This window comes from Podarcis melisellensis, assembly GCF_964234715.1.
Source record: "Podarcis melisellensis genome assembly, chromosome: 18".
Classification (NCBI taxonomy): Eukaryota; Metazoa; Chordata; class Lepidosauria; order Squamata; family Lacertidae; genus Podarcis; species Podarcis melisellensis.
In genome coordinates this window covers 10,095,483-10,113,197 of record NC_138536.1, presented here as the reverse complement: position 1 = coordinate 10,113,197, position 17,715 = coordinate 10,095,483, and the positions used below count along the sequence as shown (strand labels likewise).

The following is a 17,715-nucleotide window of genomic DNA, read 5'->3' as shown; positions in this document are numbered from 1 at the left end:
GCCCAGTTATCGTTATTCTTCTTCCTTTTCCCCCAAAAAGGGGTTATCGAATAATGCGACTGGATTCCAGGCTTCTTAATCCCCTGAATGCTTGTTCCTTGCCAGCCTTCAGCACCACGACAGGCCGGTGGGGTCCCGGAAACCTGCGTCAACCAGAGCAATTTGTACGCTTAACATTTAAGTGCCCAAAAATTGCAGCCTAGGATTCGGGAGACTCCCCCGGTGCAAGAAGTGCTCTCAGGATTGGGTCAGATTTGTTTTCTTTCATGGCACATAGCCTGTTTATTTTTTGCTTTTTGTTTTAAATGGTTTACCAAAAGGAGACTATCACAATAATTTAAAATGAACAAGAATAATTTCATGGCGTTTGAAAAGTTTAAATGACCCTTTGCTTTGGTCAGCAGAAACGGGCACTTTTACTGTTGATACACACAACTGCATAAGTAAGAACTCCATAGTTCAGTTTAGCAGCAATGTAGAGCATGAGATGAGGGATGCGGGTGGCGCTGTGGGTTAAACCACAGAGCCTAGGACTTGCTGCTCAGAAGGTTGGTGGTTCGAATCCCCACGACAGGGTGAGCTCCCGTTGCTCGGTCCCTGCTCCTGCCAACCTAGCAGTTCGAAAGCACGTCAAAGTGCAAGTAGATAAATAGGTACCACTCCGGCGGGAAGGTAAACGGCATTTCCGTGCGCTGCTCTGGTTCGCCAGAAGCGGCTTAGTCATGCTGGCCACATGACCCGGAAGCTGTACGCCGGCTCCCTCGGCCAGTAAAGCGAGATGAGCGCCGCAACCCCAGAGTCGGCCACGACTGGACCTAATGGTCAGGGGTCCCTTTACTTTTACTTTTACCTTTAGAGCATGAGATCTTGGTGAAAAGCTTCTGGGAAATGATATATAATGAGATGAAAAAGATGTTGAAATATACATTTATAAAAAACCCAGAAGCATTTTTACTTGGCGTTGTAGGGGAGGATATTAACAGACAGGATAATTAACTATTTTTATATGCAACAACGGCAGCAAGAGTACTATTGGCACAGATATGGAAACAAGAAGAACTACCAACGAAAGAAGAATGGCAGCCGAAATTAATGGACTATGCAGAATTAGATGACAGGAAGGATTCGAAACCTACGGGATCGGAGATTCTCAGAGGACTGGAGTAAATATGTGAATTATTTGAAAAGCAATTGTCATCAACAGATTACGCTGCTGGGATTGCAAGAAGTTTTGTAAGGAGGACTGTGTGAAATATTGCAGAGGAAAGTATGAAGAGAACTATTCGTGAAGGACTATTAAAAGTATTAGTGAAATGAATGAAACGCAGATTAATTGATAAAAAGCGAAAAATCTTCAGATGTGGTTGATGGAAGTCCAAAACATTGTATAAGATAAGAAAATGTGTGTGTGTGTGTGTGTGTGTGTGTGTGTGTGTGTGTGTGATATCTTGGGGTCATGGGTCGAACCCCACAGTAGGTGAAAGATTCTTGCCTTGTGGGGGCTGGACTAGATGACCCTCAGACCCCCCTTCCAACTCTACAATTCTATAATTCTATAACATCAGGCAACCACCTTCCCTATATTCCTTTTGGTGCCCGCTGAAGACGTTTTTATATAGACAAACCTTCCCAGATATCTAGAAATCCAGCCCGTGGCTGGTCCCGGAATCAGCGTGTTTTTACATGAGTAGAATGTGTCCTTTTATTTAAAATGCATCTCTGGGTTATTTGTGGGGCATAGGAATTTGTTCAATCCCCCCTCCAATATATTTCCGCCCCCCCACATGGTCTGGGGGATGGAGGACCGGCCCATGGCTGAAAAAGTTTGCTGCCCCCTGCATTAAAGCATAATGAAATAATAATAATAATAATAATAATAATAATAATAATAATAATAATAATACGTTCAGAGGTCTGAAACTACAACGGATTTCCCCCTTCCAATAATGGGGGCTTCACAGCCAACGTGGGAACAGGGCTCTGCTGACTGAGGCCCCTTGTTCAGGAAGTCGGCTCCCAGGGCCTTTGCCAAGATCATTCCCGCCCCCGTAATCTCTGTGACTTCAAGGCTGGAATGTACCTTCTCTGCGGGGCACCAGCTTTGAAGACGGAGAGAGAAATTTGGCAGGGGAGGCACTGACCCTGCCAGGGCTCTCTGCCAAGGAAGATGGCGGCATTCTGTTTCCCAAAGGCTAGAGAGGTAGCTTTTAGCTTTTAGCTTTTAGCCCTTCCCACGATTCCTGAGACAGCCTCTCTCCTGAACAATCGCCAGCCAAACCTTCCCTTCAAAACGAAGCCCCCACAAATAAAGATGCTAGTCCTCTCGGTTCTGAACCACATACTGCGCCATGATTTAAGAAAGATGTTGGCAAGCTGGAAGGTGTGCTGGCGAGGCAAGCAAAGCGATCGTGCGTGATGAGGAAGGGTTGAAGAGCTGGGGATGTTCAGCTTGGAAAAGGGGAGACTGAGAGGAGATAGGAAAGCCATCTTCAGATATCTCAAGGGCTGCCACGTGGAAGAGGGAGCAAGCTTTTCTCCTGCCCCGGAGGGCAGGACTCGAACCCGTGGCTTCAAGTTACAAGAATGGAGATTCCCACTAAACAACAGGAAGATCCTTCCGATAGTAAGAGCTGTTTCCTCCACCCCCAATTTTTTATTCATTTTATAATACAACTAAACCACACAGGCAGAAAAACAAACAATACAAACAAATTCTTGTCTTATCCTTATTTTTCCTAAACATTCTTTACCTCATCTTTAAAGGTAAAGGGAACCCTGACCATTAGGTCCAGTCATGGCCGACTCTGGGTTTGTGGTGCTCATCTCGCTTTACTGGCCGAGGGAGCCGGCGTACAGCTTCCGGGTCATGTGGCCAGCAGGACTAAGCCGCTTTTGGCAAACCAGAGCAGCGCACGGAAACGCCGTTTACCTTCCCGCCGGAGTGGTACCTATTTATCTACTTGCACTTTGACATGCTTTCGAACTGCTAGGTTGGCAGGAGCAGGGACTGAGCAACGGGAGCTCACCCTGTCGCGGGGATTTGAAATGCCGACCTTCCGATCGGCAAGTCCTAGGCTCTGTGGTTTAACCCACAGCACCACCCGCGTCCCCACCTCATCTTTAGCAGTTTCATATATCATAATTTTAAATCATTTTTTATCACACTTTTACCATAAAAACCTTCACATTTTATCTCTTACAAATAATACTATTTTAAAACACACTATCTTCTCCTTCTAACCTTACAGCCTATATCCACTTCCAAAGCTATTCTAAGATTTAAATATTAACATGTTTTTTCAAATATTCTTTAAACTTCTTCCAATCTTCTCCCACCGTCTCTTCTCTCTGGTCCCAGAGTCTCCCGGTCAGTTCGGCAAGTTCCATATAGTCCATCATCTTCATCTGCCATTCTTCGACTGCTGGTGAATCTTGTTTCTTCCAATTCTTCGCTAGTAATATTCTCGCAGCTGACAGTAAGATCTGTTTGACAATGGACCAGACTCCCTCAGGAATGGACTCTTTTCTGGAGTCTCCAGTAGCGGTTTAGTCATGCTAGCCATATGACCCAGAAAGCTTTCTGTGGACAAATGCCGGCTCCCTTTGCCTGAAAAGCGAGATGAACACCTTGCCCCATAGTCACCTTTGACTGGACTTGACCATCCAGGGATCCCGTACCTTTTACCTTACCTTCCTTGAAGGTTTTTAAGCAGAGGTTGGATGGCATTATCTGTCATGGATGCTCTAGCAGAGATCCTTACATTGGGGCTGGACTGGATGACCTTTGGGGTCCCTTCCAGCTCTCCAATTCTATGATCCCCAGAAATAATAATAATTATTTTTATTTTTATTTTTTTATACTCCACCCTTCCCGGTTCAAAAACCGGGCTCAGGGCGGCTAACAACAAATTAAAAACACTTAATTGCAAAAGCAGCATAAAATACAGTATAAAAACATGAATAACAATAAAATTCAGAATTCAAAAATCAATTTAGGGGGAAATCCATCCAATAAGCATTAGATGATCCCCGGGGCTAGCTGGCTGAATTGGTCCTACTTGGGCCAGCGAGGAGGCCAGGGGAGAATTAGCTGTGGGGTCTCAGAGCAGCTGATCTTCATAAAAGGAGAGGGGGAGGGAAGAGAAGGGAAATAAAAGATCAGGTTGAATTCAAATTAAAGGCCAAATTAAATTGCCATCCTATTTGGAAAACCTCAGAGCAGGTGTTCACTTATTTTCCAGCAAAAACATAGGAACGCTAACCAGTTCAGCCCTTGTTCTTCCTTGTGGAGTTTCGTGGGGTGTCAAGGGATTTTGCGAGACCAAGGAGGAGACCTGGACCACCCCTGTAAAAAAACCACAGAACTCCCAAGGGATGCTGCCGTTTCCTTGGAGAAGAAACTCCAAGTCAAAGATGCAACCAGTAGGCATCTTCGCACACTCTTTAGAAGTACACAGAGCCCTCGCTGGTCTTCTGGTCGTAGGCTTGGATCTGTGCCTTGATGTGGGTGAGCTTCCTCTTGAGGTATTCGCAGCGCTCTTGCTTCTCCAGGAAAGCCGGGTCCTGAAATTTGCAGGGTGGGCAGAGAGATGGGGGAAACGGAAAGACGTCAAAATGCATTTGCAGTGTGAACCAAATACCCACCCAGTTTTCCAGGGACAGCGCCGGAGTTACGAAAGCCATCCCGACTCCTGATTTGATCCCAGAAGGTCAGGTTTAAGGTGCTGATTTTGACCTTTAAAGCCCTTTGTGGCTTAGGGCTCTCGTATTTACGGGACCGCCTCTCCTGGTCTGCCCTGCAGAGGACCTTAAGGTCTGTGAATAAACATTGTTTGGAGGTCCCGAGCCCTAAGGAAGCCAGACTATCCTCCACCAGGGCCAGGGCCTTCTCAGTGATGGCTCCGACCTGGTGGAATACACTGTCCCACAAGACCAGGGCCCTGCAGCATTTAACCTCCTTCCACAGGGCCTGTAAGACAGAGCTATTCCACCTGGCCTTTAATTTGAATTTAGCCTGATCTTTTATTCCCCTTCCTTTCCTTTTTATTAAGATTACCCACTCTGGGATCCCACAGCTAATTCTCCCCTGGTCTCCTCGCTGGCCCAAATAGGACTAATTCAGCCAGCTAGCCCTGGTGATCATCTAATGTTTATTGGATGGATTTCCCCCCTAAATTGATTTTTGAATTCTGAATTTATTGTTAGTCACGTTTTATACTGTATTTTATGCTGTTTTTTTGTTGCATCAATTAAGTGCTTTAAATTTGTTATTAGCTGCTCTGAGCCCGGTTTTCTGAACTGGGAAGGGCAGGGTATAAATAAATTTTAAAAAATAATAATTATTATTTTCCCCCACCAGTGCCAGGCCTGGGGAGGAGGATGAGAAAGCTGCGGCTGCAAGGGAGCTTGTCCTACACTCGAGTAGGACCCTGGCAGAGACACATGCCCGACTGGCATGTTCTCTCCCTCCTGGTCTTTTGTTCTGGAGCTTCAAAAGCTTTCTTCTTCCCGAACATCACAGCGACAGATGCCAACAGACATCAGCACACTTAGGGATCCGCAGAGTTTGCACACCTTGCGTGACAGACCTCAGCAACTCAGCACTTTGGCTAATCTACTTTATTTACATATAAACACACCCGGAGCACTGCAACATGGCTCCCTCTCTCTCTCTAGCATCAGACAGCAAAGAGAAAAAGAACAAAGGACAACAGTCCCACTTCGCAGAACACAGCAACACAAACATCCTGTCTCCGTCACTTCCCACTCTGTGGAGTCAAAACATACACCGTCATGTGATAGACAACAATCCCATGACTGCAACCAGGGAGCAGGAATTCTAACAGAAACGAGGTGTCTCCTAGCAAATCTCAGCATCCTTAACAAACTACAGTTCCTAACAGGGCTGCTGACAGGGAGGAATGTACACATGTATAGGGCCCCGTTCCAGCAGGGGCCCCAAACTGATAGCTCAGTCAATAGAACCTGAGTCTCTTAAACTCAGTGCTGTGGGTTTGAGCCCCACATTGGGCAAAAGATTCCTGCATTGCAGGAGGTTGGACTTGATGACCCTTGTGGTCCCTTCCAATTCTACAATTCTACGCTTATTATCTTTCAATCAAATACCTGAAGGGCTGTCCCGTGGAAGATGGAATGAGCTTGCTTTCTCTTGGAGGGGAGGACCTGAGCCAATGGGTTCAAGTTACGAGAAAGGAGACTCCGAATAAAAATCTGGAAGAACTTTCTGGTGGTATGAGCTGTTCGACAATGGGACGGTTTACTTCGCACGGTGGCAGACTCCTTGGAGGTTTTTAAGCAGAGGTTGGATGGCCATCTATCAGGGATGCTTTAGCTGAGATTACTGCATTGCAGGGCATTGGATAATAATAATAATAATAATATTATTATTATTTATACTCTGCCCATCTGGCTATATTCCCAGCCACTCTGGACGGCTTCCAACAAAACACTAAAATACAGTAACCTATTAAACATTAAAAGCTTCCCTAAAGAGGGCTGCCTTTAGATGTCTTCTAAAAGTTTGGTAGTTATTTTTCTCTTTGACATCTGGTGGGAGGGCGTTCCACAGGGCGGGTGCCACCACCGAGAAGGCCCTCTGCCTGGTTCCCTGTAACTTGGCTTCTCACAGTGAGGGAACCGCCAGAAGGCCCTCAGTGCTGGACCTCAGAACGATGGGGGTGGAGACGCTCCTTCAGGTATACTGGACCGAGGCCATTTAGGGCTTTCAAGGTCAGCACCAACACTTTTAATTGTGCTCGGGAACGTACTGGACTAGATGACCCTCGTGCCTTCCAACTCTACAATTTTATGACTATATTAATTAGACACTGCTAAAGAAAGTTATAAAACAAAAGGTGGAGAAAACACCAATGCTTTGGCACTTGGCAGGCAGCACCACTGACATACGGTGTGCTGGGCTCAGGAACCCTGCTGCCACAACTGGTTCTCTGGATACTTCGAGGGAAGCCTTTGCTGTTTAAAGTGGTGTGAGAAGGCTTTAAATAGGAGTTAGGGATCCATTTGCAGCCTTAGGGAAATCTTGAAACGACACTCACTTCTGACTTGTATTTACCTCCTTCTTGCTTTGGTAATCTCTCCAAACAGTGGAAACCCGGCTTTCCTCCTGCAGAGAAAAGAGAAGTATTTAAAACCCCTCACTGAATCAAGCAAGCAAAGGAACCTCTCAGAATCATTGTTCCAAGCTAAGGATGGACGGATCTCTCACTTTTGGTTTTTCTTCCCCTCCACAAACTTAAATTCAGCTCTCCACATTTGCAACAACAAGGTGCATATATATATATTTTAAACTTCATGAAAGTTCGCCATCATTTAAGTGCGAAGTTTGCATGCAATTTCTCCTCCTATGCACATTTCCACCAATACAATGCACTTGCAGTACGTTATCTTCATTAAGATATTCATTTTCATGGATGTTTTGCTCCAGTAGATACACTTCTGTCCTCATTATTTGCCTGGAAAACTGCATTGCAAAATTCAGAAAGGGGTTGTTGTTCGACGTACTTTGCAAACTTAATGCCTGGTTAAGGTTTGTTGTTTATATATATATATTAAAAATGCATCAATGTGTATTAAGAACTACCTTCTGGTTCTGATAGTGGCGAGGAAGCTTGGAGAGCATCGCCTCCAGTTCCTTGAATTTTCCCAGCGCTGTGCGGACTTCATCATACAGCTCCTTGTATTCTGCATACTGGTCATTGAAGACGGCCTTGTATTTTTCACGCTCATCCCTGCTTCCGATGGCTGGGTACTTTCTACGCCGTGCAGCAAAAAGTCAAGAAGGAGAAAAGAAGTGGGGAGGAGAATTAAAGCCAGACTCAGAGTAGACCCACTGAAATGAATGAACACAACTCACTTGGGCCTGTTAACTTCAACCTATTGTGTCCAACTCAGTCAGAGGAGACCCAGTGAAATGAATGAGCGCAATTCTCTTTGGCCTGGTTGAAGAGGAACGTTTTTGCCAGGCACCTAAGAATATATAATGAAGGCACCAGGTGAACCTCCCTGAGAAGAGCATTCCACAAGCGGGGAGCCACTGCAGAAAAAGCCCTGTTATCGTGTTGCCACCCTCTAGACCTCTGGCCTGGTGGAACGCTCTGCCTCATGAGACCAGGGCCCTGCAGGATCTGATTTCTTTCCACAGGGCCTGTAAGACAGAGTTGTTCCACCTGGCCTTTGGCTTGGAGCCAATTTGATTCCCCCCCTCTTTCTTTTTTCCTTTCTCCTCCTGTGATGAGGCTGCATTTTAATATTTTAATGTTGTTTTTAAGTTGTATTCATTCAACTTGTTTTTATTATTGGTTGTTAGCTGCCCTGAGCCCAGCCTTGGCTGGGGAGGGCGGGGTATAAATATTATTATTATTATTATTATTATTATTATTATTATTATTATTATTATTGCAGTGGTTCTCAACTTGTGGGTCCCCAGACGCTGTTGGACTACAACTCCCACCATCCCTGAGCTCTGGCCTTGCTAGCTAGGGGTGATGGAAGTTGTAGTTCAACAACATTTGGGGACCCACAGCAACCTGTGAAAGGCTGCTCTAGGCCTTTTGTGGGACCCCAAAGACGGGTGTTGGAGGATCTCAGGGTCCGGGTACGTTCATATGGAGAGAGGCAATGCTTGTGGGATTGCGGTCCTGAGCTGTTTAAGGCTTTATAGGTCAAAAGCATCACTTTGAACTGGCCTGGAAGCTCATTGGCAGCCAGTGCAGTCAGACCAGGATCAAACCGTCTTGGCCAGGTGAGCATCCTGGCCACCAAATTCTGCACCAGCTGAATACTACTACTACTACTACTACTACTACTACTACTACTAATAATTTATTTATACCCCGCCCATCTGGCTGGGTTTCCCCAGCCACTCTGGGCGGCTTCCAACAGAATATTAAAATACAATAACCTATTAAACATTAAAAGCTTCTCTGAACAGGGCTGCCTTCAGGTGTCTTCTAAAAGTTTGGTAGTTGTTTTTTTTCTTTTTTCTTCTGATGGGAGGGCATTCCACAGGGCGGGCGCCACTACCGAGAAGGCCCTCTGCCTGGTTCCCTGTAACCTCACTTCTTGCAGTGAGGGATCTGCCGGAAAGCCCTCGGAGCTGGACCTCAGTGTCCGGGCTGAACGATGGGGGTGGAGACGCTCCTTCAGATATACTGGGCCTTTGAGGCCGTTTAGGGCTTTCAAGGTCAGCACCAACACTTTGAATTGTGCTCAGAAACGTACTGGGAGCCAATGCAGATCTCTCAGGACCGGTGTTATGTGGTCCCGGCGGCCACTCCCAGTAACCAGTCTAGCTGCCGCATTCTGGATTAATTGCAGTTTCCGGGTCACCTTCAAAGGTAGCCCCACGTAGAGCGCATTGCAGTAGTCCAAGCTGAAGCTTCAGAGACAGCCCTATGTATAAAGCATTGCAGTAATCTAACCTAGAGGTTCCCGGAACATAGACAGGAGAAGTTAAGATATCCCTGTCCAAATAGGGGTGCAGAAAAACCTCCTGAGCATTCCTGGACCATTGCTGCTTACTTACGACACATAATCCGGGACGATGTGAGGTTTGGGGTGGTGACCCGTCGGAATGGCGAAGTTTAACACCTCTGGGTCCCCTCCCTTCTCTGAGAACTCAACGCGTCTTGCAACTTTCTCCTTGGGCGTAACTTCGTCCTGGTCTATGACTTGCTGAGGCGTACCTCGTAAGAGGATGGGCTTTCGCTGAGACGAAGGGAAGGAGACAAGGCGAGAGGGAGGCTCGTAGTTCATTTGCCCAACCTTCAAGGGGGAAAGAGGGTGTTGTGGACATCAATATTGTTGAGAGACTCAACATGTCATGAGCACAAAAAACTGCCTTTTATTAAATTCCATGATTGGTCCAAGTATCCCAGCAGTCCCCAATCTGATGCCCTCCGGGTGTTGCAGGACAACAGCTCCCACCAGCCCTAGCCAGTGAATGAGAAAAAATAATCTAGAAGAGGTTGGGTACATCCTTCCTTTTCTTTGATGGGGTTCCCACGTCATGCTAGCAGTTTGGACGGCAGCAAGGTGGTTTGCATTTCTAATTTTAAAACAAACAAACAAACAAACAAACAAGGCCCACAGTTTGCATTCCAGCTTGCCGAAGATATTTTGTGAAAGTCAGACTCACAGTAGACCCATTGAAATCAATGGACTTAAGTCTACTTTTGAGTTTGACTTGGCCAAAGACAACCCACTGGGTGGAATTCAACATCACACTATGGCAAAACATTTCGCCTGCATGAGCATTTCAGCTGGTCAGGTGCAACAATTCCTCTCTCCTCCTCCAGGGTGCTGTACTGGGGGGGGGTCTCTTTTGTCCCATTAGCCAATTTTCATAGAATCATAGAATCATAGAGTTGGAAGAGACCACAAGGGCCATCGAGTCCAACCCCCTGCCAAGCAGGAAACACCATCAGAGCACTCCTGACCTATGGTTGTCAAGCCTCTGCTTAAAGACCTCCAAAGAAGGAGACTCCACCACACTCCTTGGCAGCAAATTCCACTGTCAAACAGCTCTTACTGCCAGGGGAGAATTTTCAGTGGGGAGAAGCATGGGGAGGAGGGGGGAAAGTCCCACTGCGCAAGTGTCCTTGCACCGAGATTCTGCTGATGGGGCTTGTTCAGGGAATCCTGCCCATTGTGTTTTGCAACACACACACACAGCTGGAGCATAAAACTATAGAATTGTAGAGCTGGAAGGCAACCCAAAGGGCATTTAGTCCAACCCCTTGCAATTCAGGATCAACACAAACAGAGTAGCTAACTCCTAGGAGCCGAGGTCCCTTTACCTCCCATAAAATATCTGAGGGGCAGGTCCCCCCAAATTTGATGGGCATTGCCATTCAAATGATGTGGGTGTGCTGTGTCATGCTATGCATTATGTGGGGTGGGACTTACCTGCCCCCCAATATTTTATTCAACACAGCTGGCTTTTTTTGACTCTCTCGTGGGTCATAACTCTTGACCATGGGTAGGCAAACTAAGGCCCGGGGGCCGGATCCAGCCCAATCGCCTTCTAAATCTGGCCCACGGACAGTCCGGGAATCAGCGTGTTTTTACATGAGTAGAATGTGTGCTTTTATTTAAAATGCATCTCTGGGTTATTTGTGGGGCATAGGGATTTGTTCATTTTTCTTCTTCTTCAAAATATAGTCCGGCCCTCCACAGGGTCTTAGGGACAGTGGACCGGCCCTCTGCTGAAAAGGTTTGCTGACCCCTGCTCTTGACTGTTCTGGAGGCCATGACTATAGGAGAGGTCATAAGGAGCCTCTGCGTGCCAACATTGCCTTCTCCAATGGTGGGGTCTTACCAGAGCTCTTGCGTTCTTCTGGGCAGCTTGATGTCTCCACATCCTGAGACAGACGAGGGAGCCGACCAGATAGAGCAGCATAGTGAGGAAGAGGAAGGCGATGGCGGCCACTTGCCCCCCTTCGACTCGGCACAAGGCAACAACGAGCGGATTGTTGGCAAATACGGAGTAGCAGAGTCCTCCACGGTTGACGTCGTTGACATAGGCGATTGCAGCAGCCATGTATAGGAGGGACATGACGAGGTTGAGGCCAAACTCTGCCAAAGGCCACCAGTGGGAATCAAGGAGGATCGTCCTGTAGTACATGGTGACCCCCAGGCCTAGCAAGATCACGGTCACCAGCCACACCAGGCTGACCACCACCAGCACGAATGGGGTCATCGGGCCGTAGTAATTGTATCCATACCCTCCGCCCAAGACACCATTGTAGGGCAGAGAGTTGCCACCATAAAGTGCCGACCACTGGTAGTCCTTCTGGATGTAAGCGGCTGTGCAGGCAAAGACCATCCCTCCTAAGATTAGCTCCAGACCTGCCATCAGCCTCAGGAGACCAGGCCACGACTTCATGTAGGAATATTTGTGGTCGTAGGTTTCCAACTTCTCCTTATAGCTGGGTGGACCACTCGACAAGGCACCCTGGCTCTCAGCAGTCAGCGTCTTCCCAGGTTCCAAAGGGGTGGTGGGAGCTGAGAGGGGTTCCTTAAAATCGCCATCATTTCCATTGTCAGTGGAGCTCTCCTCACCATCGAAGGTGGTTCTTTGAGGGGGCTCGGAAAACTGGGTGTGTTTGAAGTCTTCTGGAGCGTAGGTCAAGAGAGAAGTCTCAGTCCAGGGCTGTCTCTGCCAGCGGTGGAAGAAGTTCTTCCAAGATGGTGGAATGAAGCGTCTAACGGGCTTCATGGAAGATGGCTCTTGGTCCTGAGGTGTGCCAGTGAAGACTGGTTTGGCTGATGGAGATGAGCAGAATCCATCTGAAGACCTAGAACCCAACGACTTCCCAGAATTCTCTGACCAGGTTCCCATTGGATGAAGCTGCCTGGAGTTGTTTAGAAGTTCCTCCCCTCCATCCATCTCAGGAGGCCTCTTCTCTCTGGCTGATGTCTCCTCAGAGCTCATGTCCACAAATGGCTGGCAGAGAAAGTCTTATCTGCAGCCTCCTGTGGGCACCTCTTGAGTAGGTGGTTGAGGGGCGTCTCCCATTCTCCTCTGTGCCATTTTACCAAGTCTGGTGGTTGAAAGTTTGGGAACTGAAGGTGGAAGAGAACCAAGTGTTTCAGAATAAACGGGGCCCTATTTTTTTTAATAGAGAAAATCGACAGCAGTTTAGTTTTTACACTAATGAAATGTGGTGAGAGGAGAGGTCAACAGCACTTTAGGAAGGGACTATACCACGTCAATGAAACCTTTCATGCCCCTCCCACCTTAAGAGTCTAATTCAACAGTGCAGAAACTAATCTGTATAAGAGGTGATGTCATCTTCAAGAAACATTTTGAACAGGTTATTTCCTTCAATGTAACTTAAGAGCTTAACATGGCGGGAACAACCGAAAATGGTTTGAGGTGGTACAGTCCCACCCTGAAATATTCCACACACACCTTTTTTTTTCAACTTCCCTTGACCCTGGCGTTTGATGCATAGTTTTCGGACGAACCTCATTCCTGTAGTTCTGAGTTGTCTTAAAGTGTCTTTTAACATTGTGTTTTGATTGTTGTAACCCACCCTGGGACCTTGGGGTGAAGGGTGGATAAAATAATAATACAGTGGTACCTCTGGATACACGCGTCTGCGCATGTGCGGCTCGCGATTCGCCACTTCTGCGCATGACATCATTTTGACCATCTGCGCATGCGTGAGCGGCAAAACCCAGAAGTAATACGTTCCGTTACTTCCAGGTCGCCGTGGAGCGCAACCCGAAAACACTCGACCTGAAGCAACTTCAACCCAAGGTATGACTGTAATAAATGATAATAATAATGGCTATTTTTCTAGAAAAAGAGGAGCTGGAACTCACCATGAACCCTTATAATGGCAATGGTGCTCACCAGAAAGGTGCTGGAACAGAATGCCAGTGAATTCTGGTTGGGGAAAAAAGGAAGAAGAAGGAGGAGGAGGAGGAGGAGGAGGAGGAGGAGGAGGAGGAGGAGGAGAAGGAGAAGGAGAAGGAGAAGGAGAAGGAAAAGGAGAAGGAGAAGGAGAAGGAGAAGAAGAAGTCTCTCCAGTGGTGAGACTCCACTGGAGTGCCTTCTTGTCCATCTCAGGCATTCTCAACACCCGAATCCTGCCTCCACAAGCCGTCATCTGACGCCTGGAAAGGTCACCTACTGAATCCCCCAAACCCTTGCATTATTTTATGCCACCCCATCTTTTCATCTCCCTTGTGCTTGCTTCCCAACGAACCCCGCACACCCAAGGCGTTGGCCCTTGTCCACAATCTGGATGGAAGTTCTCGATCGTCACACATCTCTCGCCCTCCCCAGAAATGCTTTCCACGGTACCTTCAACGGCCACGAAATCCGCAGCGTAGGCTGCCTTCCAGAGAGGGGAATCTGGCTCAGCCGGGTTCAAAGCCTCTGTCGAAGGAAACAGGTCATTTCCTCCTGCTGGTCACAGTATGGTCTCCAAAAGACGTCGGGATCTTGGTCAGCCTCTGCTGGGAGGTTGCAAATGACCACAGATGGGCGGGGGAATTACTGTACTAATGTACAGAAGGCTCTAGGCTCCAAACCCAGCATGTTATCAGCCCCTGGCACAGTTAAATATTAACCGTGGAGTGGGCAAGAGGAGAGAAATGTCACACGCGGATCGCATTATTAGTAAGGCTAGATACCCAGTCAGTAATGTGAATGTTATCAGGGTTGATTTTTAATTTCAAGCTTCTTTTTTAAAAAAATCATTTTTATTGATTTTCCAATAAAAAACATCCAATTAATATATCCAATCATAATACAGCCATACCTCAGGTTTAGTGTGCGTCAGGTTGAGCGCTTACGGGTTGCGCTCTGCGGCAACCCGGAAGTAACAGAGCATGTTATTTCTGGGTTTCACCGCTCGCGCATGCGCAGATGCTCAGAATGATGTCACATACATGTGCGGAAGTGCCAAAACGTGACCTGCGCATGCGCGGATGCGCTTTTCGCATCTTACGTTCCATTCAGTATGCGAATGGGGCTCCGGAACGGATCCCGTTTGCATCCCGAGGTACCACTGTACTCCAATTAAAATAAAAAACTAAAATAAAAAAGAACAAATTATCGTCCAAATTATAATTTTTTGGGGCTCCCCATGGTCTGGATTTCTGAAACATATCTCCACATCTCAGCCCTGCCTCTCCTCACAATTTCAAGCTTCAAGGTCTTTCTTTACTATGTTTCAGGACGTAGGTAGAAATGTAGATGCGTAAAAGAATGCAAATTTGTCGCCGCATCTTTCTGCTTGTTCTAGTAAAGAAGGTAGATTTGGGGGGGGGGGGAGTTGCGCTGAGTATTTTTTTTTCCTGAAAAGGTGGCGGTTGACCAAATAACTTTGGGAACCTCTCGTCTAGAAGAAAAGGCTGTTCTGATATGGTTAGACCACAAGATGGCAGAAAAGAGAGAGGTTGGTGGCTTCTCAAGCCTTTCCAATATACCAGCCTCGATGGAGACCTGCAGACCTGGAGGATTTAATTCTACAGCATCCTTTCACTGGTCGCCCCTCTCTGTGAGTTTGGAGGAATTCCCACAATAGGCCCCAAGGGTGGGGAGAATGTCTGGAGAGACCTCTAAGATCCCATTCATCAAAACGGCCACTACAGCGGTACCTCAGGTTACATACGCTTCAGTTAACAGACTCCGCTAACCCAGAAATAGTGCCTCAGGTTAAGAACTTTGCTTCAGGATGAGAACAGAAATCGTGCTCCGGCGGCACGGCGGCAGCAGGAGGCCCCATTAGCTAAAGTGGTGCTTCAGGTTAAGAACAGTTTCAGGTTAAGTACGGACCTCCGGAACGAATTAGGTACTTAACGCGAAGTACCACTCTTATTTGGCTTAACCATGTCTGGAAGTAGAGCAAAATCATACACATTACCATCTGTATAGCAGCCTGCATCAGGCAGGTGCCCTCCAGGTGTGGTTGGGTTTAGGAATGGTGGAGTCTGGAATAGTAGACTCATAGAAGTTGGAAGGATCCCAAGGATCATCTGATCATAGGATCATAGAATTTTATAGAGTCGGAAGGGACCACAAGGGTCATAAAACTGAGAAGATCTATAGTTGAGAAGATCCATTGGGGCTCACCAAATTTTGGGCTAGCATAGGGTGCTATAGGGACGCGGGTGGTGCTGTGGGTTAAACCACAAAGCCTAGGACTTGCTGATCAGAAGGTCAGCAGTTCGAATCCCCACAACGGGGTGAGCTCCTGTTGTTTGGTCCCTGCTCCTGCCAACCTAGCAGTTTGTAATCACGTCAAAGTGCAAGTAGATAAATAGGTACTGCTCCGGCGGGAAGGTAAATGGCATTTCTGTGCGCTGCTCTGGTTCACCAGAAGCGGCTTAGTCATGCTGGCCACACGACCCGGAAGCTGTATGCCGGCTCCCTCAGCCAATAAAGCGAGATGAGTGCCGCAACCCCAGAGTCGGTCACGACTGGACCTAATGGTCAGGGGTCCCTTTACTTAGAGTGCTATATTTTGAAAAATTGGCGAAGTCCACCCTTGCTCTGAGTTTTGCTGAAACTCACCTTAACTAAAAGCGAGACCGGGGAACGCTCTACGAGCAAACAAGAGAAATGAATGGAAAGTTTGCAGCCTAAATAAATGACCAACCCTTTTATCCATTTATCTTTCAAACGTTTTATTTAATTGTCTGCCTAATACAAAAGTATCCATATCCCCACAGCTGAGCCCTTAAAAAGGCGTCCCCCAAAATTGCATACATGAAATATAAAAGACAGAGACAGCCCCACCCCCAACACACACACAATGACGATGACGATGAAAGTGCTTCATCACACATATTATCTTGTTCTAATCATTACACTGGTCCTGCAAGGTAAGCTGGTGCTATCACTCCCATATTATGCTCAGGGGAAACAGAGGCTGAGAGTGCATGGCTTGCCAATGTGGCTCCTTTCCAGGTGTTGTAGATCATGGCTCACATCAGGCGCCAGCGATGATGGGAATTGTAGTTCAACACCTCTGGAAAGGGTAGCAGATGAGACAGCCACCCTAAGCCCCATTGACCTAGAAGTTAGCCCCACCAAATTCAGTAGGACAAGCTTCTCAGTCGGCATGGCTAAGATTCAGTTGTGAGGCTTTTCTGATCTCTGGCTCATCTAGGGATGCTCCCTTGACATTTGCCTCAGATTTCGGAGTCCCAGATGATCTGGCCTCGTTTCCAAAGTGGAGCAGGCCTGGAACGTCCCTCCTTTGCTATTTCCAGAGTTTCTGTGCGTGCCTTGCTTGCAACCACGTCCGGTTCTTTCTTGCCCGGTTCATCCCTCCCTTCTCCATGCACACTGACCGTGAAACACTACAATAAAGCAATCCTGGTGCAATTGTGTGCTGCTATTTTTTTGGGAGGGGTGTGTGATTCTCCTCTTACTGACACCCAGGTGCAGTCTGAGCACACTAGAAAACCACCGCACCGAAAACCATCCCAGTGCAACGGCACTCGGCCTCCTCTGCAATTTCTCGGTGGAAGGGGTGCAAATAAACTGGGGGTGAGCTCAAAGATGCACTGGTCCCAGTTCCGAATTGCGGAGGAGCTGAATGCATAGCAGAGCAGGGAGAACACAGGGGCCACTCAGGCAACTGATTCCTTTTTTGCCACCATGCTACACCCAGCTTTCAAAAGAACTGTTTTGCAACACCCTTTGCAGGAAAGAATAAAAACGTGAAGGAAAATCTCCTTGACGTATCTAAGAATAGCCCTATGAACTAAACCACAGTGTTAAATGCTAAATTCTGTAAAAGTCTGGATGGGGCGTCATTTCATATGATTTATTATTTTGTGGTTTTATGTTGTAACTGCACTGAGACCTGCAGGTATAGGGCAGTATACAAATTTAATAATAATAATAATAATAATAATAATAATAATAATAATACTCAGTGCTTTTTTCTAAAAAAAAAATGTTTAGGGGTACTCTCATTTTCCTACTCAGATTGAAATACTGCCCCTCAATGAGGCCAAACGCGGATTCACAAAATGTTTAGGGGTATGTGTATCCCTGCGTACCTCCCAGAAAAAAAGCACTGAGAAGGAGGAAGAGAAGAAGAAGAAAAAGTTGGTAGCCATTAATCACCAAAACAGCTTTCCACGGTCTTTCTTTCTCTCTCTCTCTCTCTCTCTCTCTCTCTCTCTCTCTCTCTCTCTCTCTCT

The 17,715-nt window shown here is 47.0% G+C and overlaps 2 protein-coding genes across 4 annotated transcripts in view; one reads left to right on the top strand and one right to left on the bottom strand.

Annotated features, from left to right (window-relative positions):
• Window positions 1-17,715, top strand: part of BABAM1 (BRISC and BRCA1 A complex member 1) — a 192,886-nt gene that overhangs the window by 125,425 nt on the left and 49,746 nt on the right. The window lies entirely within an intron of this gene.
• OCEL1 (occludin/ELL domain containing 1) lies at window positions 3,943-14,041 on the bottom strand. Of its 3 annotated transcripts, none has more exons than XM_081895574.1 (6): window positions 13,856-14,041; window positions 11,360-12,649; window positions 9,566-9,804; window positions 7,622-7,793; window positions 7,077-7,144; window positions 3,943-4,563 (listed from the first exon to the last, which is right to left on the bottom strand). In XM_081895574.1, exons 2-6 carry the CDS (start codon window positions 12,473-12,475, stop codon window positions 4,227-4,229), a joined length of 1,932 nt encoding a protein of 643 aa, XP_081751700.1. In that variant the 5' UTR covers window positions 12,476-12,649; window positions 13,856-14,041; the 3' UTR covers window positions 3,943-4,226. The 3 variants fall into 3 exon arrangements, with proteins under 3 accessions (XP_081751700.1, XP_081751699.1, XP_081751701.1); XM_081895573.1 differs by having other exon boundaries at window positions 11,360-12,606; XM_081895575.1 differs by having other exon boundaries at window positions 4,313-4,563; window positions 7,094-7,144; window positions 11,360-12,606.